Here is a 26972-nt window from a genome sequence, read left to right as displayed (position 1 = left end):
AAAAGAAGAATGCAAACTTTTAATTAAATCAAACCCATGAATTCATGGCATTAGGTATACAATTTATATGGTATAGAGAAGCGGACATTTTAGGAAACGGGTTTGTGGAACATTATAGGAAATATACATTGTAGGAATTAGACACCATAATAAGCGGACATTATAGGAAAGAGCCATCATAGGAAACAAATAGCAGACATAGGAAATACTTAGAGGTTTTTTGGAAGAAGGCCATTTTGAGAAGCAGACATTTTAGGAAACAGATAGAACGAGCCTGAGCCCATAATGTTTTGAATGTATTATTATTGAAGTTGTATACCTGCTAAAATAAATGATTCGCCCACAGGACATCCTAATGGTCTGCTGGGCGTACCGGCCGCAGGAACGGCCAGACTTCGCTTCGCTCCTCGCCACGCTGGAAAAGCTGCCGCGCAAGCGTCTCGCTCGCTCGCCCTCGCACCCGGTGCACCTGTCCCGCTCCGCCGACTCCGTGTTCTGAGGACGGCAGTCGAGCCCCCGCGCCGGGGAGTTGAAGCTCTGTGTCGCTGTCAACACTTGAAACTGACACCAAATTATATCATTAGTAATTTTCTAACAGGCGTGAAATTACCACATTAGACTTCCTACATCTATTGACAGTGAATCGGCTTTTTTTTCACACGAAACTGATCGTGATTGACCACTATCTCACGTGATGTAAAGTGCAGATGAGGCCAAAGGTGTCTTTCCGGCGGCGAATGCACTAGTCCCAAAACGCACTATTAGTCAATACACTCTAATTTCGAAAGCCCCTCTTCTCATAAGAAACTAGGCCCAAAACACCATATTTCCAAAAAGGCTCATTCTCGATTTACACGAGAACCATTGAGAACTAGTCCCAAAATACACCTTTCCCAAAATACCCCAAATTGTGTTCACCTGTAGGTGGCGTAATACTTCATTCTCATAATGCATAGTTCTCAAAACACTCTAGTTCCAAAATACCCTATTTTTTTTCTTTTATTTTCGAATTACTCTTTGAAATTGCTTTCAGCCGTAACCGTTACCCGTTTGACGCCAAGAGTATTTTTTTTAAAACAGTTTTTTTGAAATATTATAATATGGTGTTTTGGGCCTAGTTTCTTATGAGAAGAGGGGCTTTCGAAATTAGAGTGTATTGACTAATAGTGCGTTTTGGGACTAGTGCATTCGCCGCCGGAAAGAAAGGTGTATCTCACTGGTTCAGTAACAGCCTATTCACTCTAGCCTTTAAGAGCCCTGGATTGTATTTGTGCGGAAATACAGAGGACGGGAGCGAATTCCATTCCTTAGCAGTTCGCATTATGAAAGATGAAGCAAACCGCTTGCCTCCTGAGTCTCAACTTTGTTAACTGATGTAGTGCTTAAGACCTAGTTGCATAGGCGTGTATAGAGGGTTCCGTGCCCCCAGTATGGTCTAGTGCCCATCCCAGGATGTTGGGCTGCCGATTCAAAATTCTATAATACTGATATCTTCACAGAAAAATCGTAAGTTTTGTAAATTTAAAAATGCCCCATCCTCATCATATCAGCCGTAGGACGTCCACTGTTGGACATAAGCCTCCACCATAGACCTTCAATGTTTCGCTTCGAAGCGGCCTGCGTCTGTCGTGAACCTGCGGCTTAATTTTTGAAAACTACTGAAGCATGTTAAAGTTCTTTAATCATTGAATAATTTGTACTTTACATAGTATTCGGCAGGTTATTCTTACAAGTAACTTGTTTCTAATTTGCAATTTGAATCTTATTGTTTCGGGAATAAAGTCGAACTGCTGTAGTTTAAAACGATAGAGAAACAAAAGAATTTATACTTTGTTACATTATCATAGGTTCGTAATTCCCTTAAACTTATTGAGTACAGTCAAGGGCAAAGATATCGACACGGCCAAAGTTACAAAAATATGTATACACGACTTTATGCACTTAACATTAAGGCCGTTTGTCTAAGGGTGTTCGAAAATTTGTCTGTCGAAAATTAATTTCAACGAGTGGTCTCTAACTAAACGAATTAGTTTAAGACACTAAGGGGCTGTTTCACCATCCATTGATTAGTGTTAACTGGCGGTTAGGTGTGATGCCGTCTCTATTTGTTTTGTTTGAATAGATGGAGACGGCATCACATTTAACCGTCGGTTAACACTAATCAATGGATGGTGAAACAGCCCCTAAACGAAGCAATGGACATCGTACGTTAAGCAATTTAACTTTAATATTTCGGGCAATAATTGAGACAAGATTATATCATGCTGCGTGGATCTGCTTCGCGAACGGCGATAAATGAAGTTTCATGTGTTTGTTAATATTTGTTGTGGGGTCGATTTAATGTAGGTAATTGTGATTTTTGTAGACGTACGACTCCTTGCTACATATCATTGCGTTTTTCAAGATTAAACGAGTGACACGTAAATACATATTGAAATGTATTACGTTTTGGCTTTACGATTGAATACAAAGAGCTCAAAGATATACGAAAACGTTCATGAATAACCGACAATGTTTATTCAGAAATATACGAGCCATAATCATCATCAGCCGGAAGACGTCCACTGCTGACCAAAGGTTTTCCCGTTAGAACTCCACAATGAACGACTCGCCACTTGCATCCACTAGTCGTCCGCTACTCTCACAAGACGCGCGTACGTGACAGTCAAACATTAGAAATACTAGCAAAAAAGTCTTGCTACATCACACGATACCACACTATACCTAACGCAGAATGTCGCTGCACGCGCGGCAGTAAAAAGTGTGAGCACAGTGTAGCATATCGCGCGCTCACTCATAGTTATGGGTCTCATGGAAACGCGTAGTGAAGCACGACGCATGTATTGATATGTTATCGATATCTTGTTGGTAAATATTCACACCAACAGATTTAATATTGTTGGGAAAAAAGACTCCATGATGTTGATTATTCAAACTTCAAAGAACGAATGAAAGGCAATAAATAAGAACTCAGAATTTAAATAGTACCCACGTTATTGTCCCAACATACCAACTGTTTCGAAATTACACTCGTTATCCATACTAATATTATAAATGCGAAAGTGTGTATGTTGGTACGTTTGTTCGTCTGTAACGTCAAAACGGACCGACGGATCGACGTGATTTTTGGCATAGACATAGTGTAGGCCAGCGAGTGACATAGGCTACTTTTTATCCCGGAAAAATGCACAGATCCCGAGGGAACACCGCGCGATAACCGAATTCCACGTGGGCGAAGCCGCGGGCAAAAGCTAGTTACAAATAAATAATAAAAAGCGACCGTTTTTTCTTGATCATCTTCTGATTGTTTCGAGGCGCATACATTAGGTATTCGCTATTTTAGTTCTATCGATAGCGTACACTCGGACCCGCTTACACGTTTTATGAGCCCGCGTGCAGCGATATTCTGCGCCAGGCCCTAAACCACGAAGTGCAAAACTCGAACTTCGTATGTTGCCGTCCCGCTGACGCTTATGTCATTTAATACGCGAGTGAAAGGAACGGTGCGATACGAACTACGATTTGCGAGTTTCGTGGTACCCCTCAGGTATAGAGAACGCTAAAATTGCCTCTCGTGTTGATGGACGCAGTGTTATGAATTACGGTGGCTATAACGGTGTCTATGGTCTATAAAGTATTGAACTAATTGTTAATTGAATTTGTAACTATACTCTGTTATAGTTTCAGTTATTTCAATTCAGTCAGATGTCCTTGCAAGCTTTTATTTGACTTGCATTTTTCGTAAAACGAATTCGCCCGTTTCCATTTAATTGAAATTCGGTGTGGGTAGATCAAATGATAATGCGAGTGCAGTTAATAAAAGTACTTAAGCAAAAAGCTTGTAGTGTTATCATCCCAGCCTATATTCGTCCCACTGCTGGGCACAGGCCTCCTCTCAGAACAAGAGGGCATTGGCAAGAGGGCATGTCTTGTTATATTTTTAACAAAAACTTTGTTTATTGCCAGTCTTCTCTAACTTTTGTTTATATCAGGTACGCGTAGAAACGGTCCAAGCCCTCTCATTCTAAGAGAAGGCCTTTACCCAACAGTGGGTCTATATATACCGAGATGATCATGAAATATCAAATTCTGCAGCTAACTGCAGAAAATTAGATTAGTTCTCGGTGCTAAAATTAAGTGTTTACTAGAACCATGTTTTGGACATTTTCTTAAGGTGTCATCTAGCCTCTTGTGAATTCACAAATGTTGTGAATGGGTTATGGCAATGACACAAGTAATGTATATGCAGGATTCATCTGGGGCCCGATCTTTAGGGGGACGTGGAGGTATCAAGCTAATATCAAATACTCAGGTCAGTCCTTCGAAGCACTGAAAAAATATCGAAAATACAAACTGAGACATGGATGCACAGAAAAACCAGAAAAAGAGACCAGCGCTGGGAATCGAACCCAGGTCCTCAGCAATCCGTGCTGCGTGCTATAACCCCTACACCACCGCTGGACAGGAATTTAGTCACGAATTTTTCCTATGCATACATATCTCAGGTTGCTTATTTCTACTACGCTACTTATGCAGCAGCACTAGCGACATCTATGATTCCCAGCGCTGGTCTCTTTTTCTGGTTTTTCTGTGCATCCATGTCTCAGTTTGTATTTTCGATATGGTTTCACGGGATACCCGTAAAAGTAACAAATTTGGAGTTGAAATAAAAAATACAAAAAGACTCCAAATAACCAATCATGCAGTGAAAAAAATCAAACTTCCAACTCAACGCTTGCAAAAGATACTAGAATGCTTGAAAATTTAATTTTCAATTATATCTCTCGCAGATTCGGCCCTGGGCCGTATTGTCTAACGCGCGGGCGCTCACGATCGCATCCACCGTCTCTTTCTACCCACACCGTTAGCAGAAAGAAGTGGTCAAAACGATTCAGATTTCAATGAGGGCTATCGCGTATGGATTCGCCACTAGAGGCGCTAGTGTAGCGTGAGGTTTCCGAAATGTCAAATCTCATAGTTTTTGGGTGAGTTACGCGGGTTTATTTATAATTAGAATAATTTTGTGAATATTTTGCAATATCTGAAATTAATTATGGCAAATATGCGTTCCGGGGCAATGAATGTCTGTGTTTTGAGACAGTTTTGTCTTTCGGAAACCTTTGTCCCCCCTTTTTTCCGAACAAAACGGGGACTATGCAACACTGTGGCATGCTCGATATTTTTATGGGACGGTTTTAAGGTGTATCAAATATGATTTTAATCTAAACTTAGTTTTCACACCCGTAAAAACAGACTTTGAAAGCCATACTTAAAAACCTCACGCAACAGTGCGCCATCTAGTGAGACAAAAAACGATAGCCCTCATTGTGAGACAATAAGTCCAGCAGGGCTACTCCGAAACTCGAAACTCGAAGTTCGTGTCGTGCGGTCCCTCTCGCTCTCGTATTAAATAGTATAAGTGTCAGAGGGACCGCACGACACGAACTTCGAGTTTCGAGTTTCGGAGTAGCCCTGCTAAGGCCGTATTGTCCAACTTTCCTGATGCTCGCGGTCACAATCAAATGACAGATTATGTATGCGAAAACTGTCATTTGATTGTGATCGCGAGTGTCAGAAACGCTACGCAATAGACCCTCTGGTTCTGAAGTTTCAAAGTGACTGACGGTTATTCAAAAGTATTTCACTATAAAATTGATATCAATAAGTTATAAGGTTGAGTTAGGCTCGACATGTTCTAATGTTCCTTAGAACCTTGGATGTTGATGCAGCCGCGAAGTCGCACTCGAAATCTAAAATCTTGTCTCACAGCAATAGCAATACGCTTACTAGAATTTTGTCAGGACCGCTTCGTGATTCGTTTTATCACTCAAGGCGTCCTTTTCTATCTAACCATGTAGGATAGAGATACGCTGAGCGACAAGGGAAAGTGCTAGCTTTTAACATCGCAATAGATTTTCTGTCTTCCCAATTTGTACAGCCTTATCCGATGTTATTTCACGACAAAGGGTTAAAGTTACTTACAGTAAATATAAGTATATTTTAAATGTTACGTTGAAATATTGTTAAATGTAAAGATTCTTGATCTCCATATAAGGTAAACCGCCGTAAGCGCGACCAATGCAATGCAACCTTGTCTCAGTAAGCTATCATTGTTTTCACACAGAAAACCACTGGGAAGTTTATTGTGAATATAATCATATTTATCATGTGATGGTGCGAGTAAACGACGCAGTTTGTATAAAATTAATGTCGATTGAATTAATCTGAATTCATGAGACCACGAGTGTCCTTAACTTTGAAACATTAAAGGTATCGAGAAATCCTTATTATATAGAAATAGTAATTAATTCCTTCTTTTATCATGTCTACGAAGCTAATACACGCACATGGACTTATCTATGAGCATGTAAATACTGTTTGCGACACTTGTAATTGATAACTTCGCGAATTAAATGACAGATTGTCCTAAATTATATTCTCGAATCCGCTAGTTAGCTTTTCTCTCGGTGCGGGAAATGAGGTTGTAAAGTGATTCTATGATAAGTTTTTCTATCGAGGTTTTGCTTCTCGACAAATAGGGTTAAGAGATTCGTTCAACTTTTTGTGTTTATTAATTATGTTTTACTTTTAAATGAGAACTGAAATATTACCTTAAGTCATAATTATTAATACTTCCGAGACTTATATAAACAAGATTCGAACGCGGTAATGAGGTCGAAACAATCTCGGTTGGAATAATAATTATGAATGAAAATAGCGAAAGTTTACTTCAGTATTTTAAGTTAAAAATTGTCATTATTTTCACAATATTTGCTTCTTTCCCCATTACTACAAAGATTTGTATCCAAGTTTTCATCAAATCGCATTGTAATTATCAATTATGTAGTAGAAAAAAGGTTTACATGTTTTTGAGTAATAGATTGTACCTACATGAAACTACCGTGAGACTCACTCATATTAAATATAATGACCCGGATAACTCACGTCTTAAATCGAGTTTAGCTCGACATGTTTCGCGCGTGCGCGTGTTGCAGCAGCCGCTGAGTCGCGTTGCTCCGAAGACGAAGGGCTACGGATTAGCCCGAAACATGTCGAGCTAAACTCGATTTAAGACGTGAGTTATCCGGGTCATTATATTTAATATAGATTGTACCTATGAATTTATTGTGAAGCAGGGCAGCAGGGACTCTGTTATTGTTTCGGGAACAATGTTGAAACGAAATTAATAATTTTAGTCAACAAATTACAAAATCCTTGAAAACAAAACTTACACTTTTTTTATCTCTGAGCATCTATGTAAAAAGATATATTGATTACTTTTAGCATCTATTCAGAGAGAACCGAGTTTTCAGGCCTACTGATACCAGAAATTCTTGCTATCATTTAATCTTGTTGAATTTCACCCAATTTTAATTAAGTTTTGTTTTAAATATCTTGTTACAGGGTAAATGAGACGAGTTAGTGATGTGTACCTAATAATCTCTATGCCAGGCTATTAATTTTGTTTTTCTAAATAATTCTAGTTATTATTTCTAATATTTTCGTTTGCAATTTTCCCACCTTGCATCATGCATGTAAGCTAATTTCCTGTTTGAAGCCTCATATTGTGTATTTCTCGCTGACTGTGACATTTCTTATGCAACATTATATTAATTTATTTCAAAATGCAAGCTTCCTTCATATCATGTAAAGTTCACTGATTCAATGTGCAAGGGCTCAAATTGTATGTTTAAGAAGTGACACAGAAATCATTTGCTTTTTAGTAACTTTCAAATATTATTAGATATTTTTCAAAATACTAAAATTTGAAACTTAAATGTACTGGGATAACCTTGCATTAATTGGTAAAAAAAACAAGATTTTGTCTGTGCCCAGTGGCATCGGCAATCTGGTGTAGCTACACGAAAATGATGTCTACAAATACATATATTAGGTAAAACTGAAAATAAGTAGATTCCATTTTGATTTGCAAATTTTGTAATATAGTCACTACTTTGAAAAATCTCATATCTCAAATCAATACATCAACAAAATCGACCCTTGGAATAAATAATGTTCACTCTGAAAAAAAAATGATTTTAAAGTACAAGTTTTTTTAAAAGTAGTGACAATATAGATACATAGAGGTGTTGTTAGATTTTAAAGCTTTTGACCACTACAAAACATTAAGCGTAAAAAGTGCTGCAACTAATCAATGCAAGGTGAATTCTGTTAAGTATCTGAATTCTTAACACTAGAATCATTGTTTTTACTAAATTTAATTAATAATTAAAAATAATAAAGATAGTTTTTCTGGTCACTCCACTCCTATTAAAATAGTTGTAAATTAAGGAGGATCAGCCACAGTGATTTGTATATAGCGGATGTGGTGTGGTTGACAGGTGTATGATATATTTATTGCTAGCAGCGAGTTAGTTTTACATAATGTAATGAGATTTTGAATGATTAGGTTAGTCGCATTTGCCAAAATAAATCTCCCATCACTGTTTTCTGTAGTTTTATTATAATCCTTAATTTATTTACAACAAAATTCTTCATGCTTACATTACATATTAAATATAAATGAACTAAAGGGTGTTTACTATGAAATGTGACCAGCCAGGGTACTAGTAATATTACTACACAAGGTTTTGATTTCCTGGTTGTCCAAGTATTCGCAGCCCAGGATGGCGTTTCCTACTGCAATTGTCTCCCTCATAGTGTTGGCTTTTATCCAGATCTTCCCATTCATTCCAGCAGCCAGTTCAAAAGGCCATTCATTTTTTATTGACTCCAATAAGGGACAACTTGGGTTTAGGATCTTCCGCACAAGATTTAGCGAACATTTGAAGACGAAACCGTCAGTAAGGACACCCATACGACCCTTAGTTCCGTGCGAGTCGACGCAAACAAGCTCAGGTTCCATGTCTTTACTGGCTACTAATGTTTTCGCATACACAATGTCTCCGACCTGCACTTCCGGCCGGTTTTTCTTCGTCGCACCTTCAAACGACAAGTAGGAAAGCGACGCCGGGCAACTGCCTCCGACATCAACTCTGAAAATGTCCCCAGCTTTCTGAACGACGACGCCTATGACGTTTTCCCCTCTTGCTGGAACATACCGCTTCTGATGGCTATCAACCCAGAAAGTATTGGGGCTTCGTTTCTTGAGAACGCCGGCTTTTGTCATGTAAACTTTGTCCAGTTCTCGCCCAAGGCCCGGGCCGAGTATAACCTTGCTTTTCTCACCTACTGTTGTTATATCTTCACAGTAATCACCTGGTAACACTACGTCGCCTACAGATACTTTCATTTTGATTCAGGAATGTACAGTAAAATTGAAATATCTAAGGAAGAATTCTTGGAACACACGTGAAGAAAAGTTTGTTTTGACATTGACACCGTATCTATGTATCTTGACAAGTTGACAGACGGACGAACGAAACCTTCAACGAAACGCTCAGCTGGGCTACTCCGAAACTCGAAACTCGAAGTTCGTGTCGTCCGGTCCCTCTGACACTTATACTGTTTGATACGAGAGCGAGAGGGACCGCACGACACGAACTTCGAGTTTCGAGTTTCGGAGTAGCCTTGCAGAACACAGACTACTAATTGGCTCAGAATAATAACTAAAACGAAACGTAGTCTTTGCTGACACGAGGGAGAGAGGAGAGAAGAGAGAATTTGACAAGATGTCATTCAATGTTCTAATATTTAAGTCTTTGTATAAGCATTATTTCTGTGTGTGATAAAATAATTCTTAAGTATTTAATATTTGAACCACATTTTTGAACTGTCTGAAATATTAAAATATCTTTGACGAATTGTTTTTTTTTTACTATGCATAACGCTCATTAGCGCCATCTTTTGTCGAATAGCCAAACTATCGAACAGGCCGTATTCATTGCTATTTTTCGCTGATTAGGTACATAGGGTAGGTAGGTACATTTTAATGTCTTAGCAAATGTTACGGTTTATTAAGCACAATAAATCAGAAAAACAAAACCAAAATTAATATTTTTAATTAAATTTTCTAGGACGTTTTTTAGAAGGGCTCGAGTATGCACGTCAAAAATGACAATGACATGAGTGATTATGTTATGACATTGACAGCGGAGCAACAAACACGTGCGTAGCGCTTTTCGGCATGCACTTTGTTTATTAAATCTTAAATATTAAAATGAAATAGTGCGTACAATCATATGAGATGCCAGCTACCGTGCAAAACGACGCTCTTGTGTACAAAGGAAGTAATTTTCTTAGACAACGATTACTACTTTCGACTCTAAGCGGTCGCTCAGTGAAGATCGAAGAAATTCGGAGTACACATAATGACCCTGGGTTGAGGGAGTACGAGGTTAGCTTGATACGGCTTCTGGATAAAGTGACGAATGGGACCAGAGTAGAGCTAAGCGAGACGGGCACATCGCTGTTTTACCAACCGGGTATTTTGATCGGAGGGCAGGTTACCCACAGCTGCAGTACACAGAGAGGCATAGGTCCGAAATTCATAATATTACTATAATACTTCTTGTTAAACAGTAGTCGAAGCTCAATTATAACCAGTGATCGGATAATCGGATGCATATTAACCTAAAGTTTGTTTTTAGCTATAAAAGTATGGATGCGGCTTCTTAATATAATTTATTTGAAGAAAAAATTCCAGGATCCCGATATTGCGTAGGTAACTAATCGTATGCATATACTGTTGTGTCGCGGCTAATGGTCCTAACGTAACCATATTTTTGCCACCAATCGAATATTAATATAAAATAATTTACTTTTTCAGAAACTATATTTCGTATTGTACTTTTAACATTAGATAGGTGAATCTCAAATATGCATAAGTTCCTATAGTCGAAACACTGAATTTTGCGATCCCAGAAATCGCAGGATTTTTCAATAACAAAGTGCATTCCATATTAACCAACACCTAAACTTTAGGTAAATAGGCATCTGATTATCCGATCACTGATTATAACACTGTAGTGTGTAGCACACAATTTGATATTACTAAAAAGAAAGATTACTTTGCTGTTGTGCTGAATTTGTTATTTCTCGCTTCTTATTTTATGACTAACTAATCCCTTTCTGAGACGTCATTCACATAGAATTTGGCTATATCAAAATTAGTTCAGCAGTTTAGGTGTGAAAAGCAGTCTCATTTAGATTGGTTTTTTTGGAGTCTTTTTGTATTTTTTATTTCAACTCCAAATTTGTTACTTTTACGGGTATTCCGTGAAACCATATCGAAAATACAAACTGAGACATGGATGCACGGAAAAACCAGAAAAAGAGACCAGCGCTGGGAATCGAACCCAGGTCCTCAGCAATCCATGCTGCGTGCTATAACCCCGACACCAACCAACCAGCAACCTGAGATATGTATGCATAGGAAAAATTCGTGTCTAGATTCCTGTCCAGCGGTGGTGTAGGGGTTATAGCACGCAGCACGGATTGCTGAGGACCTGGGTTCGATTCCCAGGGCTGGTCTCTTTTTCTGGTTTTTCTGTGCATCCATGTCTCAGTTTGTATTTTCAATATAGTCTCATTTGGGTTGGACTAAAGCAAAGGGGGTCCCGCCACATAGGTTAGGTTTAGTGTTAAAGTTATATATAGGAAGTTAGGAACCCCTTTGCTTTAGGCGGACCCACATTTCTAATACTAGTTTGAATTTCTACACAAATTGTATTTAACTCCAGATTTACTCCTAGTTTGAATAAAATCTAATAGATTTCATAGATTTTCATATATTTAAACCTAAGCTATGCTTATGAAAATAAGCAGGCAGTAATACCTGATTTTATTGCCTATATCACCTGCAACTTAGGGGCTGTCTCACCATCCATTGATTAGTGTTAACTGACGGTTAAATGTGATGCCGTCTCTATTTGTTTTGTTTGAATACATGGAGACGGCATCACATTTAACCGACAGTTAACACTAATCAATGGATGGTGAAACAGCCCCTTAGAGCAGCTTCTTTGTTTTATCCTCAGTATAATGAGCATAAGCCAACTATCCTAATTAAATATTTTCATCACACTTGCTCGTAAACAGTGTAGTAACATGCAGGCTACCTTGGCTGCAACCCCCCAAATAAAACCCTCGACCTTAATGTGCTTGTCATGAAACCCGTGGTCGGTAAATGAGTCATTGCCCGTACTCATTTTCATGTCATGAAGCCCAAGGTCGGTAAATGAGTTTGTTACTGCACACGTACGCCATGCACATGCTGCGGAGGGGCGGGGGGGGGACATGAGCGCAGCCAGCGGTATCGGCAATTTTTGAAAAAAATATTAGTGTTTCGTTTACAAATATACAATTTTACTCGCAAATGTGATGAAAAACATTGTAAGTCGCATGGACGGTACTAAAATTACGAACATCGACTCATTACAGCCCTCAGTCTTCGACTTCGTGCTTCTAATAGACTCTCGTTCGTAATTCCTTATTTACCGCCCTTAAGACACAATGTACTATTATATAATGTATGTATTGTTGCAGGTTATTACTTAGAAATACTATTAGCACTAGGTCCATTCTGTAAGGAGCCACTGAATGCAGTGCTACAGGGTGTGACTCACCACGATTTAGATGTGTCGGTCGACAAAGTGAAGACTGCAGCGTTACCAGTGCTGCTCAAATTCATATTGGTTGATGATGGGTTGGAACTGAAGGTAGTACGAAGAGGTAGGTTAACATTTAATTAAAATGTATTGTTGGATTTTTAATGAGATGTAGCAACTAGATTTCCCTGATGTACAAGCTCATTAGACAAGGCTCTGCATCCAGAGACTTAGTTTCGGCATAAGGGAGAGTGTAACATGTGTCAGAACCTCCCCATAAGGCGGACACACATTTGGTGTATTTCAGCCTTATATTATAATAGAGCTTTTTATTCTGAAGTTAGTTTTACATTTACAAGCCCCAATGCAAATTTTAAAAAGTTGATATTTTATATATATGTCGGCGGCCGATCGTAAAATCCGCCAGATCACGAAATTCCTTGGCATATCATGAAATGGCGCCATTTCATGATATGCCTAAAAGTTGGCCAGGCATATCACGATGTGCCTGTGAAACAATACGGCAGATTTATTAGAGCTACGCATTCGTCGATATTCCTAGCTCTATACTGGGCACATCGCGATATGCCGAAAAAAAGACAAAATTAGGTACGACTACGAGTGGTTAGTATTAATTGTGACCACAACGCACGAACCGAGCGAGCAAAGCAAGCGTGCCGCGGCAGCGGCCGGAGAAGTGCTAGAACCGATACAGCGGCGTTTCATGATATGCCTAGGAATTTCATGATCTGCCTAAACTGGCCAAATCATGAAATGGCGGCGTTTCATGATATGCCTAGGAATTTCATGATTTGCCTAAACATCAAACTACTAGGCAAATCGTTAAACATTGAGTTTTGAACAATATGGCGGATGTCCCTTAGGTTATGCCTAGGAATTTCGTGATTTGGCGGATTTTACGATCGGCCGCCGACATATACATAAGGCTTCACAATGTAAGTCTCATATAAGATAAAAAAACATGTAATTAAAATTAATTGAGAAAATGTCACAAAACTTTTACGGGAAATTTTAACGAAACTGTAATCATTTAGGTTTGACATAATTTTTTCAGTTTCGTAAAAAAATTGTCAGATTCATCACTACTTCACTTGGTAGCAATTTCGTTAGATATTTCTTTTACTTTTCACCCAGGTGCCCCTCCGCTGGGCGGTGGTGAAGTGGTGTTCCGTTGCCCAGTGCGTCGCCATCTGCGCCCGCTGCAGTGGTCTAGCTGGGGGCTCGTTAAGAGAATCCGGGGTATTGTGTACGCCCTGAGAGTCTCGCCTACTATGGCCAACAGGGTCGTCGAGGCTGCTAAAGGGGTAAGTTGTTATTAATTGTGATAACTGTGTTTAGCTTGGGATAATAGAACAGCAGGTTTTTTTTTGTTAGAATAAAAAGTACCTCAATGAAACAAACGTTAAAAAAAAGGGCATGTATGGTAAACAAGCATGTATACCTTCAGTGGTGGTTCAGTTTTACAGTCCTGGACTTGCAAACTGGAGGTCTAGGGAATCTTGGTCAGACTTACTTGACTTCGTTTTTTTATTTATACTTTAATTTTTGTATGTATTTAGTTTATATTTTACTTCGAAAGTTTATTTAAACATGTATTAAACAAAAAAAAACAGTGCTTGTGCCATGCTTGGCATGGTGTACGGTAGTGTCACTCTGAAGATGAGCTCTGGTTGAGTTCGAAACGCGTCAGTGTAGTGTGGTGGTGGTGATAGATGGGTTTGTGTGATTTGTGTGTTCTTACAGTGTGGAGGTGGAGGAACTGCATGAACACGCATATTTTGCATAAGCTTAGCTATCGTAAGGTCGCGGGTGAGCAAGGAAATTCTTTTAGTTCATTGATATGGACCTCCGCAAAGGAACGCCTGATTCAATAAATAAATAAAAAAACACGATTTAATCAAAGGAAAGTTGCCTAAGTTTTTTACTAGAGTTGTGTCTTAGACTTACCCCCTGTTTCACCATCCATTGATTAAATTTATTTGATGGATAAATGTCATGTCATCTCTGTTTGTTTTGTTCGCATAGACTGAGATGACATCACATTTATCAATCAAATAAAATTAATGAATAGGTGGTGAAACAGACCCTTATTATTTTATAGTGTTGTCTATCCCATTGTAGGTGATGCTGAAGTTCCTTCCGGACGTGTACATCAACACGGACCAGTGCCGTGGCCCGAACGCCGGCAAGAGCCCCGGTTTCGGCGTCAGCCTCGTTGCGGAGACCAACGAGAAGACTTTCTACTGCTCTGAAGCAGTAAGTAGCGTTTAACCTTTCTTTTTAAGGTAGCCATACTCTTCATGGTGTGCGGGAGAGACAAACAGCAAAGGTCTACCAGTGTGTGAGGGGAGGTTCCGGTGTACAGCCATCTTCAGTTTTATTTACAGGTTTACTGCATGATGTCGCTCGAAAATAGTACATTGTGTCTTAAGGGCGGTAAATAAGGTATTACGAACGAGAGTCTATTAGATGAGTCGATGTTCGTAATTCTAGTACCGCCCATGCGACATACAATGTTTTTAATCACATATGCGAGTAAAATTGTATATTTGTAAATGAAAAACTAATATTTTTTCAAAAAGCGCCAGCTCCCCGCCTGTTTACGAGCAAGTATGATGAAAATTGATTTTTGGTTTTGCTCAGGTCACCTGCATAGGTGAAAAAAAAACTACACAGGTCGGTTGCCATACCTGCTCGGGTCGACCTGCACAGGTAGACCTCTGGCAAACCGTAACGTGTAAGGCCAGCTTTAAACGAGATTGACCATGGGAGTATGATAGTTGGTCCAGGTGCTGCTCACACTAAACACATGCATTATGCTCATTAGGCTCATACTAGAGTAGCCGTTGCCCGCGTCTCCGTCCGCGTAGTATTCGTTTATCGCTATCCCGAGGGAACTATGCAATTTTCCGGGATAAAAACTATCCTATGTCCTTCCCCGGGACTCAAAATACCTGTATACCGAATTCCATCTAAATCTGTTCAGCGGTTTAGATGTGATCGACTAACAAACATCTAAATACTAAATGCCCACACATCCAAATTTCTTCACAAACTTTCACATTTATAATATTAAAGCACTTTAAGATCTAAAGCAAGAGTCATGATGTCATGAAAAAAGTAACGTTTTGATGAGAACAAAATCATTTATTTGTTACGTTAAGGAGTTGTTTCGCCATCCATTGATTAGTGCTAACTGACGGTTAAATGTGATGCCATCTCTATTTGTTTTGTTCGAATAGACGGAGACGGCATCACATTTAACCGTCAGTGAACACTAATCAATGGATGGCGCAACAGCCCCTTAAAGTATTAACGGTAGAGTACGATTATGTCGTTATTGCTTTTAGCTTAACGAATCTTTGACCTATGTAGACCACTGACCACTTTTGTATGTTGTTTTGTATTCTTATTTTTTACTGAACTTTCTTATGCATTTAATTTCAAAAACTTTATAATAAATTCGAATTCATCTCCAGAAATCCCCAGAAGCGGGCAGCGGCGAGTCAGCGCTCCCGGAGGACATAGGGCGGGAGTGCGCGCAAAGGCTGCTGGACGAGATATACCGCGGCGGCTGCGTTGACTCCGGCTGCCAGTGGCTGCTCGCGCTGTGGATGGCACTCGGACAGAAGGACGTCAGCGAGTGTGTGGTCAGTATATGATGGCTCGATCCAGGTTTTGCTAAAAAATTGTTTTGCAATTTGGCAAAATATTTCTTACGATAAATGCTTATAATAATATTTTACAATGAAAAAAGTTCTAGACGGACCGTATTTTAGAAATGAAATAGATCTAGGCCTAACTACGATGGTCCATGTTATAGTTTTATTTACGACTAGAGTTTACCCGCGGCTTCGCACGCGTAAACTATTTGATGGGGTACAATTGAATTTATATCGTGGTCTTCATTGAGGTTGTGTTAAGAACAATTGTCCAAAATTTCAATACTAAACAAAGCGGTTGAAATTTCCAGATTTTATTCCCGTGGGAATATCGGGTTTTTTTTTTATTTATTCTCAAAAAAAGGTACATAATTTTCGTTACATCACGCCAAACTATGACGTTTATTGGCGAATATTGCGCTCACTTAGAACAATTGTACCCTACTTAATTAAAACTAAACTACTTAATGTTATGCTTACCGCCCAAGACCGAGCTGTGCTGTCAAGCCCGCACCCATTGCTTAATTATAATCAAAACCTGTTTTTATTGTACAACTACACTACTTACCTACACTTATCTTTGCGAATCAAAATTTTCTAGCAACTGCTTTTTTAGTTTATTCTTAAAAACTTTAAGACTATTACAATCATTTTCCAGAGGAATATTATTAAATAATCGTGGAGTGATGTATATTCTGGTTCTCTTACCGTAATAATTGTTAGCTTTAGGTTCAACATACCTATGACGTGACGTGGCTCTCAGGTTACATGTATACGTCCTGAGGATTTTATGCTCCGTTGCTTGATACTCATCAATTGCTAATAAATATTTTACTCTCTGTACATGAGAAGAACATTTAATTTACTAAATAACCTCTTAAAATCTCCATTACATTTTTCTCTCGTTTTTTTATCTACTATAACCTTTAATATTCTGGTCTGAATATTAAGCACTTTGTCCAGATAGGTTTCAAAAGTGCGCCCATATGCCATTAAACCATATCCAATTACCGAATCTGCCAGTCCATGGTGTAACATAATTAACACTTTTTTGCTAACCATCCGTTTCAAGCTTATAATTTTGTACAAGATTGATGTTAATTTATTACAAAGCAGCTCTATATGCAGCTTCCAGTTCATGTTGGTATCTATAGTTAAGCCCAAATATTTATATTTATCTACAATCTGTATATTTTTACAACTACATATTGCTTCTCCACTATGTAAGCAATCATATGTGTGCCCGATAACATTAATACTTTCACCTACTTTTGCTATATAAGGCGAGTGAATTAGCATACACTTGGTTTTATCAATACTAAATATAATTCCGTTATCATGAGACCATTACAATATATTTTCCAAATCAATTTGTAAACATTTTTCTATATTTTTATTTTTTTTATCAGCATATACTAAACAAAACACGTGTCATCAGCATACATATAGGTGGAGCAGTTTTGGACAACGTTGCTCACGCTGTTGACATGCATGATGTACCCGACCGGCCCGTACACTGAGCCGGTCGGCACACCATGTGTTACGTCCGCTTCACTTCCACTCACACCGCCAAAAAAGAATAAAAAGTAGCCTATGTGTTATTCCAGACGTGCAGCTACCTACATACCAAATTTCATCCAAATCCGTACATCCGTTTTAGCGAAAAGGAGTAACAAACATACACACACACACACACACACAAACTTTCGCATTTATAATATTAGTAGGATTTACGAGATATCCAATTATGTATGAAAAGTGCGGGAGATTTTCAACTTCTCTCATTTGTCCTTCCAGGTGGGCCCTCTCTCCGACTACACCATAGGCTTCCTTCAACACCTCAAGGAGTTCTTCGGCGTGATGTTCAAGCTGGAGGTGCTCCGGACTGATGACGACGACTCCGACGACGAGGCGGCGCCGGCGCAGCGCGTCAAGATGACTTGCGTGGGCATAGGATACGTCAATATGAGTAAAAGGACTATGTGAATATATGGTTAGAAGAAAAAATATGTTTTTCACTTATCATGCTCGTAAAGTTCGTGTTTATGCTGTATCTAAGCGACATAACATGACTTTTTATGTTCTAGTGCATAAAATAAAATCTTCGTCTAAGACCAACTTAAGACCAAGGTAATCAGGTGTCAACAGCCACAAACAAAAAAGTTTGTACAAATTTTTTAAATAATTTTTAATTTGTATAAATAGTTTTATATATGATAAAAATCAATCAAATCAATCATAATAAATCAGTACAATTAAAAAAATAGAATTATTATAATAATGCATAAAAAATAAAAGTTACAAAGCAAGTTGACATGGAGGATGAGAAAGAAAAGTATGAATTGTAGGTAAAGTCGCGAGCACATGAAATTTGGTACTTAGGACTTTGGTTTGGTTGCTTTCAGGGGTGTTACGGGGCTGGCAAGTTTCTCGCGGCGCATTCTTCTTGGCAATGATGATCTTTCCGAAAGCGATGATTGTTTAAAAAATGACGTGTAAAAGTGCCTATTTACTGAATAAATGATTTGAATTTGATTCCGTTTCCGTTCAGTCGGAACTTCCGTTTGGTTTTACACATCCGTTTCGGTTCCGGTTCCGTTAGTTTTGAAACAGAAGTTACATCCGACGTCAATGCTTAGCGCGGCGGCCGAACTTGAACGGCGTACATTTAAAACATACAGGTTTATAGCAGCCATTCGCTCATTGCGCCGCTTGCCTCGTGCTACACTAACATGTCGTCCACTTATCACTCAGGCTCCGGTTCTGGTTCCGATTCCGTTTCTGGTTCTGATGAACTAAATTGAAAACGAAGCTTGAGGTCGGAGCAGACATTTGTATGAATAATACGAATGTTTGTTCTCGGGTCTTGGATGTTTAATATGTATTTAAGTAAGTATTTATCTATTCAAGTATGTTTATCCGTTGCCTAGTATCCACAGTACAAGCTTTGCTTAGTGTGGGACTAGGTCAATTGGTATCAAGTGTCTATATATATAACTATGATAAATGAAAGTCAACTTATTATTTAATTTTATTTCCTTAAACAATTAATTTACAAAAATATCTTACAGCTAACATTGTAAAAATAAGGCACGTTCTGATAATTTCTATTATTTCGCCAGCTAGAGTACAGAAATGATATGCGAGTAAAATTCTCAGTTTTCGTATTACAAAACATACCTTTAACTTTATTATGTACAGCTAGTTATTTATGGTTTGATACGATAGGTACCATTAAGGAACCTTTCAGTGAAAGAAACTTAAAAAAAGCCTCATTAAAAAGGAGAGTATTGGCAGTGACAATAATTTTCACATTGAAATAAAAAATATAGTTTGACTTAGAATAACTTCTAGATAAGTTAAATAGTTTCAGTCGCTTCATTCTAACTTATCACATACAATTTTCAGACTAACATATCCAGGTGTTACCAACTACCTTCGTGAAATATCTGTGCATTAATTTATTTTTATATTATTCCTTTATACCTCTTCAAATACCATTATTACGTATTCTTTATAAATTGGTGTTAAAAAAAAACTACACGTGAATTGCAATCGATTTCAAAGATTTTCTTAATAAATTATCTATTTTCGACTGTTGAAATAGTGTCTATAGATGCCTAGTGGCAATCACCATTACACTTAAGCTGCGTTCCCACCTGAGATGTGCAGGGATGTGTTACGACGAACGTGTTTTTCATGGACCAATAGAGACGCTTCATTTACCTCGCCTCGCTCCGCTCAGCTGTTTCCACCAGAGCGGTGCTGTGCGAGGATGGGGCAATGAAGCGTTTCTATTGGTTAATGGAAAACACATTCCTCGCAAGCGCAACACATCCTCGCACATTTATGGTGGAAACACAGCCTTAAACTAGTTTGCTAATGTCGTTTGGAACTCAAAACAGAAGATCGATTTTCTTTTTCTTTTTCATATGAATCTTCAAAAAACCCGATGAGTCCCGAGAGACAACATTCTAGTTGTACTGTAAATTGATGTTTTAAATAGCCTGCAGATGTCGCTACTTGAAAGTTTATTCGATACGCTGACAGAAAACTAACCATATCACAAGGAAATATTAGACAGTCAAAAAATCGCTAAACATGGAGTCTAGCTCAATCTGACATGTGTTATTTCATGTTATTATCCTGATTAAAAAGGCAGGTACAGACCAAATCCTAGCACATCTGTCACGTCAAAACAATCAATACGCTTCACGATGTCACGAAATGAACCCTGAACATTCTATCCAGTATTTTACTAAGCTTTTGTAAATTTTTGTTTTACTGTACCTCGAAATATGTCATTTGTCTAATTAAGCTTATCTGACATATTAAATTAAATTAATCCGTATAACTCACGTCCTAAATCGAGTTTAGCTCGATATGTTTCGGGCTATTTCGTACCCCTCAAGACGTGAGTTATCCGGATTCATTTCATTATAACGAGTGAGTCTTACGGTAGCTTCATGTTCATTTATCTGACATCGTCCATCTTTAAGCATTTCTTTCTACGTAGCGACATCTATGTCTTCTCTCTACATATCCTTTTCACTGCATCCTAATCCCGCAGACCAATTACAGATGCCTCCAACGGGGTCAAAGCTAAGGCCCTTGGGGCATATGTACTCCCAGCCTAGCAATGAACCGTTGTCAATGCGCGCGCATGAGATGAACTTCTTGCACGAAGATGGATGCGGGAAATTGCCGATGTCCAAGCACTCTATTACACCTGTAAATAAAAAAAATGGTTCATTAAGTAAAATCTTCTCTCTTGAGAGACAAAATGCAGAGTTTTTGTAAAACTCTTTCTGAGCTTCACATTCTGACATTCTTCTGACATTCCATCAAAATTGCTACCATCATCTTGCTCGCTAATCCTGGCGTGAAGCAGCAGTGCTTGCACTGTTGTGTTTCGGCGTGGAGAGTAAGACAGCCGGTGAAATTACGGGCACTTGAGGTATCCCATCTTAGGCCTCTAGGTTGGCAACGCATCTGCAATACCCCTGGTGTTGCAGATTATCGGCGGTGGTGATTTCTAACCATCAGGAGACCCACATGCTCGTTTGCCATCCAGTCCAAAAAACAGTACTGGAAAAATCTCATACTAAGTATAGTTGGATTTGCCAAAATATCCCATCCTATCCCACTATTATTATAAATGCGAATGTTTGTATGTCTGTTTGTTTGTTACCTACACGTCTAAACCGCTGAACCGATTTAGACGAAATTCGGTATACAGATACTCGTAGTTTGAGTTCCGGGGAAGGACGTACACGTACGTAAGTAGGATAGTTTTTATTATCCCAGAAAATTGTAAAGTTAATGATTATAAAGTTAATGATTATATCATGGACAGGGATATTTGGAAATAATTCCGATCCGCATTAGCGATCCCTTCAAATAGCGAACCTACTGTGTTAAAAATAAAGTTGTGTTAAATACTTGTGATGTATACATGTCATTTAATAATATTGTAAATCTGTTTAAAAAAAAATATATATACCTCGTTGAGTTTCTTGCCGGATTCTTCTCAGCAGAGGTTTTTCCGAACCGGTGGTAGATTTTTTTTGACATTCATAAGTGCTTGTTGTAGCCTAAATTGAATAAAGATATTTTGACTTTGACTTTGACATTGCACAATTGCCCTGGATGGCGATAAACGAATTCTACGCTGATGGAGTCGTGGGCAACAGCTAATTTATAATACTAACTTTTGCCCGCGGCTACGCCCGCGTGGGATTCCGTTATCGCGCGCTGTTCCCTCGGGAACTGTGCATTTAAACGGAATAAAAAGTAGCCTATGTCTCTCTCTGGCCCATAAACTATCCCTATGCCAAAAATCACGTCGATCCGTCGCTCCGTTTCGACGTGAAAGACGGACAAACATACAAACACACATTTTTGCATTTATAATAGATGTTATTGTACCTATGGATTAGCAGGTCATGGTCAACGCGTCATGGTTAACAACGTAGGTGATTTTTTATAATTGACGAATGAAAAAATATGTGACTACTTAATTAGTATTACGTGGTATTACGTATTACTGCACTAGAGCTTGTTTATGCAAATCATTACACATCCATGGTGATTACTTTACCTTTTTCATGCAGAACGACCTTAGTCTCTTCTGGGAACGTCTTCCGTTCTTCCCCATCATCATAATAGTCGTAATTCTCGATCGGTTTGTTCGGCGTGTTGGCAGCCGGCGCCGGTATCTTCTCGAAGGGTTTCTGGAAGTTTTTGGAGGGAACTCGACGTGGTTTCGGTGTGGTGACGGGAGGTAGAGTGGGGGGGAGTGTGGTGGAGATTTTACGCTGGACTGTCTTGGGAGTTTGCCGCCTTGGTGTCTGAGGCGTGGTGACTGGTGCGAGATATTGGTATTCATCTGGAAAAAATGTTATAGGTATCGGAAAACGTATTGCTTAGTTGAATAAACGTTAGTTTTATCTAGATTTTACTGAGAAGGGTGATTAAGAAGTCAAGTAGTAGCTTGCTTTATTTGCAATCGTTATTAGAAATTGGCGGACAGTACTGTTATTAAATGAGGGAATAATCTTCTAAGTTCCGTAGGTTATCAAGTTAGCATTATTTCGGACTGCTCACTATATATCCCACAGCTGAGCTCCAGTAAAATACTTAACAAAAAATTACTCGCTCTCTATCCCGCGCTAGTCTACCTCTGTGATCCTCAAGGAATAAGACTTGCTAAATTTCAAGCATCTGGCTCCATCCGTTCAGGCTATGCGTTGTCTGGCAGTCAGTCATTCAGTACAGTTTTTCTTTCAGGTACAGATAAAACTCAAATTTAGAGACCTTTGGTACGCCGTGGGACGGGTCCGTCACAATTATATGCGTATGTGACGGGAGTGAAATGGACGCAAAACGGTATGGCATACCAAAGGGGCTTGTTTCACCACTCTCTCATAAGCTCTTAATATTTAATGTGAGAGATAGGTCTTTGATTTTCTATCAAAATGAACAGAAACGAGCATCACAGATATACGAGTATTAGTCACATAAAATAGCAGAAACGTTAAACGTTACCAGACAGTGTTAGTGGTAAAAGCGCCCCCAAAAAAGATCGACACCTCCTACGTATACTGGTACAAGTGCATATTCATAAATTTACAGGAGAGCTGTTTAAAGGTTCCAAAACCTGTAACTTTCTCATTTGATGATATAACTTTTCAAAATTTTGCATTGGTTCCAAAGAAAATATTTGCTTTCTACCTGTATTCATGGAATTTTGAAATTTCTTATAGTTTTTGAGAAAATTGCAGATACACTACTATACGCGTATTTTACATCTTGTAGTTGTGCGGTATACTGAGCTAATTACCACTTGCTCCAGTATACGGCGTAATGCGTAGATTACTGATCTAACGATATTTTTATATTGTATGTGAATTTTTAGATGAAATACTTATATGGCTTGCAATGAACAATAAAAAAGATGCTCTTTTCCCTTCATCTATTTATTTATAAACGTTTTTATCACTTGCATCATTATACGCTAACATTAGCATGCCATTTGTACCAATATACCGCTAGTAATGTTTTAAACGTGCTATACAAAATTACAGAAATATACCTTTATAAAAAACCTCACTTGAAATATAAATGGTTTTATTAAGAAAAGTAATTGTATTAAGTGCTTTAAATTAATGGAAGCACATTCAATGGATTCGTATTCCTGTTCAAATGTGTACTCATATTTTATTGTGAAAGGTTCCTCATGTGATACATATATCGCATCGCACCCATTTGTATCCACATAACGGTTTAGCTTTTTGTGCCTCTTCAGGGTTCCGTACCCAAAGGATATAAACGGAAACCCTACTACTTTATACTACTTCGCTGTCCGTCCGTTTGTCACCAGGCTGTATCTCATGAACCATGATAGTTAGACAGTTGAAATTTTCACAGATTATGTATAACTGTAGTTGATATAATATATATATAACAAAAAATAGATCAGAATAAATATTTAAGGGGGCCCCATACAACAAATGTAATTTTTTTTGCCATTTTTTTGCTAATCCTAATGAAGTTGTATAGATGGTACGGAACCCTTCGTGCGCGAGTCTGATTGGCACTTTGCTTAAGACAAGCTTTGACATGAAATATTGAGTGAAAGTCAAAATATCTTTATTCAATTTAGATTGTAACAAGCACTTATGAATGTCAAAAAATTTACCACCGGTTCGTAAAAAACCTCTGTTGAGAAGAGTCTGGCAATAAACCTAGGTATATTTTGTAAACAGATTTACAATCATATTTTAGTGATATCTGTACATCACAAGTATTTAACACAACTACATATTTAAAACAGTTCTCAATTCGCTATTTGGAGTAAGCACTCGCCAATGCGGATCGGAATTATTTCCAAATTTCCTTATCCATGATATAATCATTAATTTTAATAATACGCCTTATATATTAATGTCTTCTTGACAATAGATTTCTGAGTCTTGGGAAACTTCTATAACTTCATACGGTTTACCCGTTTTCGCCATATACATAGCCAGGTACCATTTCTTAGGTGTGTATAAAAAAATGTGTATAGGGTGTTATTAAAACCCTGTACTATACTTTAAACCACATTAGGGCTACTAATTACTAATATGATCCAAGTAGACAAATACTGTGATTCGAAAAAAAAAGTTTTGTATGGAAGTGGAGTCGCAAGAAGACTTTCTAATTTCGATGTTTTCCCACTTATATCGTATTAATAATCAGTAGCCCTATTATGGGTTACAGTATAGTACAGGATTTTTTTTATCAACCTACATTACATTGGAATTTACTGTTCTCATTTTAATTAAAGCATGCATGCCTTCGCCTTCTTTTTGGGGATGCTCAACTACCAAAATGCAATGTAATACTGCAATGTTATATTTCTAGCACGAGTACATGTAGGTATAGCCGAGAAAATTGAATCACGTACTGGTACTGGGGTGGAACCGTTGTACTACCAATGTTATGTTGACATCCCATACATTTGCCAAAGAAATCATAGCGAAATAGATCACGAAAAGGTTTCACATTGGATTTAGTTTCCATGACTGTCTGTGAGAAATACGGCTATTGTGGTCTTGCCAAACCAAAACATGTTTTTTTTTATATATACTATCAAATTATGTGCTCGTAGAACAGTTTAAATGGTCCGCACGCAGCGACGGCTAGCGCGTACACTGAGGCAACTGCCAGTTACACTCGACTTCCCCGGCCCCGCGACAATATCGGTGCCGCGTATAGTGGTGCATGTCGGTTGCCTCAGTATACGTTGTACCGATTAGCAAAACGGTGTTAGATGCATTCATATACGTCACTTTATTTCCAAAACTAATAGGAATATCCGTCCAAATTTTTTGTGGTAGGTAAATAAGGAAATATTAATCACAAAATTGCAAAAAACTAAAAATCTGAAATTTGTCACTTGTACCAGTATACGTAGGAGGTGTACAATATTATATAGGTACGTTAGTACTCACCATCGTATGTCTTGGTGACGGGCGACTCCAGCAGATATTCCCTCGTGAAATACGAAGGCTCCTGTCCATTGTATCCTGCTGCGGAGTACCCAAATTCTGCCAACGGGACGCTCGTGTATTTATCACCGCCTCTTGGGTACTGAGCAGTGGACGGGCCCAAGCTAGGAGACCCTGAGATCCCTTGACTGACCACCGAAGGGGTTGATAGCGGTGATCTCGATAGAGTCAGATACACTGGTGTTGTGATGGGTTTCGGAGAGTTGTACGTGGTTTTAGGTATGAACGTAGTGGTGTCGTCGTAAGCACCAGTTGACGTTGATATGTAATTCTTCAACGAGCTCGATTCAAAGTTAGTTGTGCTGGGGAATTCTTCTGAGTAAACAGTTTTGCTGTCAGTGAAATCAGGGTACTGAGGGCTGGTGTAGGAGTAATCGGAGATAGTCTGCCCGGTGGATTTCTTCGCTGGCTCCGATTCCTCGTCGTAATTGGGGATGTTAGGAACAGGGGCGATCAGGAGTTGATGTGCTGCAATTGCTACCGCCGTTTCTGCGCTGTAGTCTGTAGCAAAAAGTGGATTTAGAGTAAAAGTGTAATATGGTACTGTGTTGCAATATTCGTCATGCGTCAAATGTGCTTCAATTTTTTTGGTCGTTAGTAAACTATTTGGACTCGATGGTAAATCCGTTTTAAAAAATTACGTTGTAATGATTTTTTAGATTACACCCGAGGGCTAGCTATTTCCAAATGGTATAAATAATATCAGCCCCGGATCTACGTTTTTTTCGAACCGGGGCAAAACCTTGATGGTGGCGCCCCCTCCCGTCAGTGTTTGAGAAAAACTGTTAAAACTGCCAATGAGTAGCATTTTTCTTCTTTTCTTCTTCATTTCTTGTCTCAAGGATTTGGCGCCCACATGAAACTGCCGCCCGGGGCAAGTACCCCGGTTTGCCCTCCCTTAGATCCGGGGCTGTATAATATGTGATCTGCTATAAATTTAATCAAAACGGTAATTTTCGTAACGCGAAATGTGGCAATCCTACCTTCTCAGTTTCCTTCCTACATTGATCTGTCATAGGTCTGCTTGGAGTCACAATATAGCGTATACCTACACAGCATCTAATAGTACGATATTTTTCATAAGTAACAAATACCCTAGAGAGAATTGACCTGAGGAGATGGAGTTGTTACAACTGACCGTACGGTAATCCAAATTTCAAATTCGACCTTCGAATGATATTTTCGCAGGCGTGATTTTTAGAAGACTCACTCCTAGGTTAAAACTC

At 38.7% G+C, this 26972-nt stretch overlaps 4 protein-coding genes across 4 annotated transcripts in view; 2 read left to right on the top strand and 2 right to left on the bottom strand.

The window, feature by feature from the left end:
* Positions 1–5337, top strand: part of ksr (kinase suppressor of ras) — a 37756-nt gene extending 32419 nt beyond the window's left edge. The window contains exon 19 of the mRNA XM_074100337.1: positions 347–5337. Within this exon, the coding sequence (XP_073956438.1) occupies positions 347–499 (153 nt within the window). The 3' untranslated portion in view covers positions 500–5337. The remainder of the gene's footprint in view (positions 1–346) is intronic.
* A 1521-nt stretch (positions 5338–6858) lies between these two features.
* On the bottom strand, positions 6859–9400 carry Rrp40 (exosome complex component Rrp40). The gene has a single exon (XM_074100173.1). It carries the CDS (start codon positions 9251–9253, stop codon positions 8543–8545), a length of 711 nt encoding a protein of 236 aa, XP_073956274.1. The 5' UTR covers positions 9254–9400; the 3' UTR covers positions 6859–8542.
* Positions 9401–10039: 639 nt separating this feature from the next.
* Positions 10040–18203, top strand: Rtc1 (RNA terminal phosphate cyclase 1). Its single transcript, XM_074099912.1, has 6 exons — positions 10040–10439; positions 12448–12633; positions 13665–13834; positions 14652–14786; positions 16010–16180; positions 17990–18203. Exons 1-6 carry the CDS (start codon positions 10148–10150, stop codon positions 18176–18178), a joined length of 1143 nt encoding a protein of 380 aa, XP_073956013.1. The 5' UTR covers positions 10040–10147; the 3' UTR covers positions 18179–18203.
* A 1007-nt stretch (positions 18204–19210) lies between these two features.
* The window catches only part of LOC141436784 (uncharacterized), a 63554-nt gene continuing 55792 nt past the window's right edge, over positions 19211–26972 (bottom strand). Inside the window, exons 18-20 of the mRNA XM_074099831.1 lie at positions 25690–26247; positions 22293–22580; positions 19211–20921 (exon numbers count right to left, since the gene is read on the bottom strand). Of these exons, the coding sequence (XP_073955932.1) occupies positions 20728–20921; positions 22293–22580; positions 25690–26247 (1040 nt within the window). The 3' untranslated portion in view covers positions 19211–20727. The remainder of the gene's footprint in view (positions 20922–22292; positions 22581–25689; positions 26248–26972) is intronic.

This window comes from Choristoneura fumiferana, chromosome 17 (assembly GCF_025370935.1).
Source record: "Choristoneura fumiferana chromosome 17, NRCan_CFum_1, whole genome shotgun sequence".
NCBI classification, from domain to species: Eukaryota; Metazoa; Arthropoda; class Insecta; order Lepidoptera; family Tortricidae; genus Choristoneura; species Choristoneura fumiferana.
This window is presented reverse-complemented; position numbering and strand designations above follow the sequence as displayed.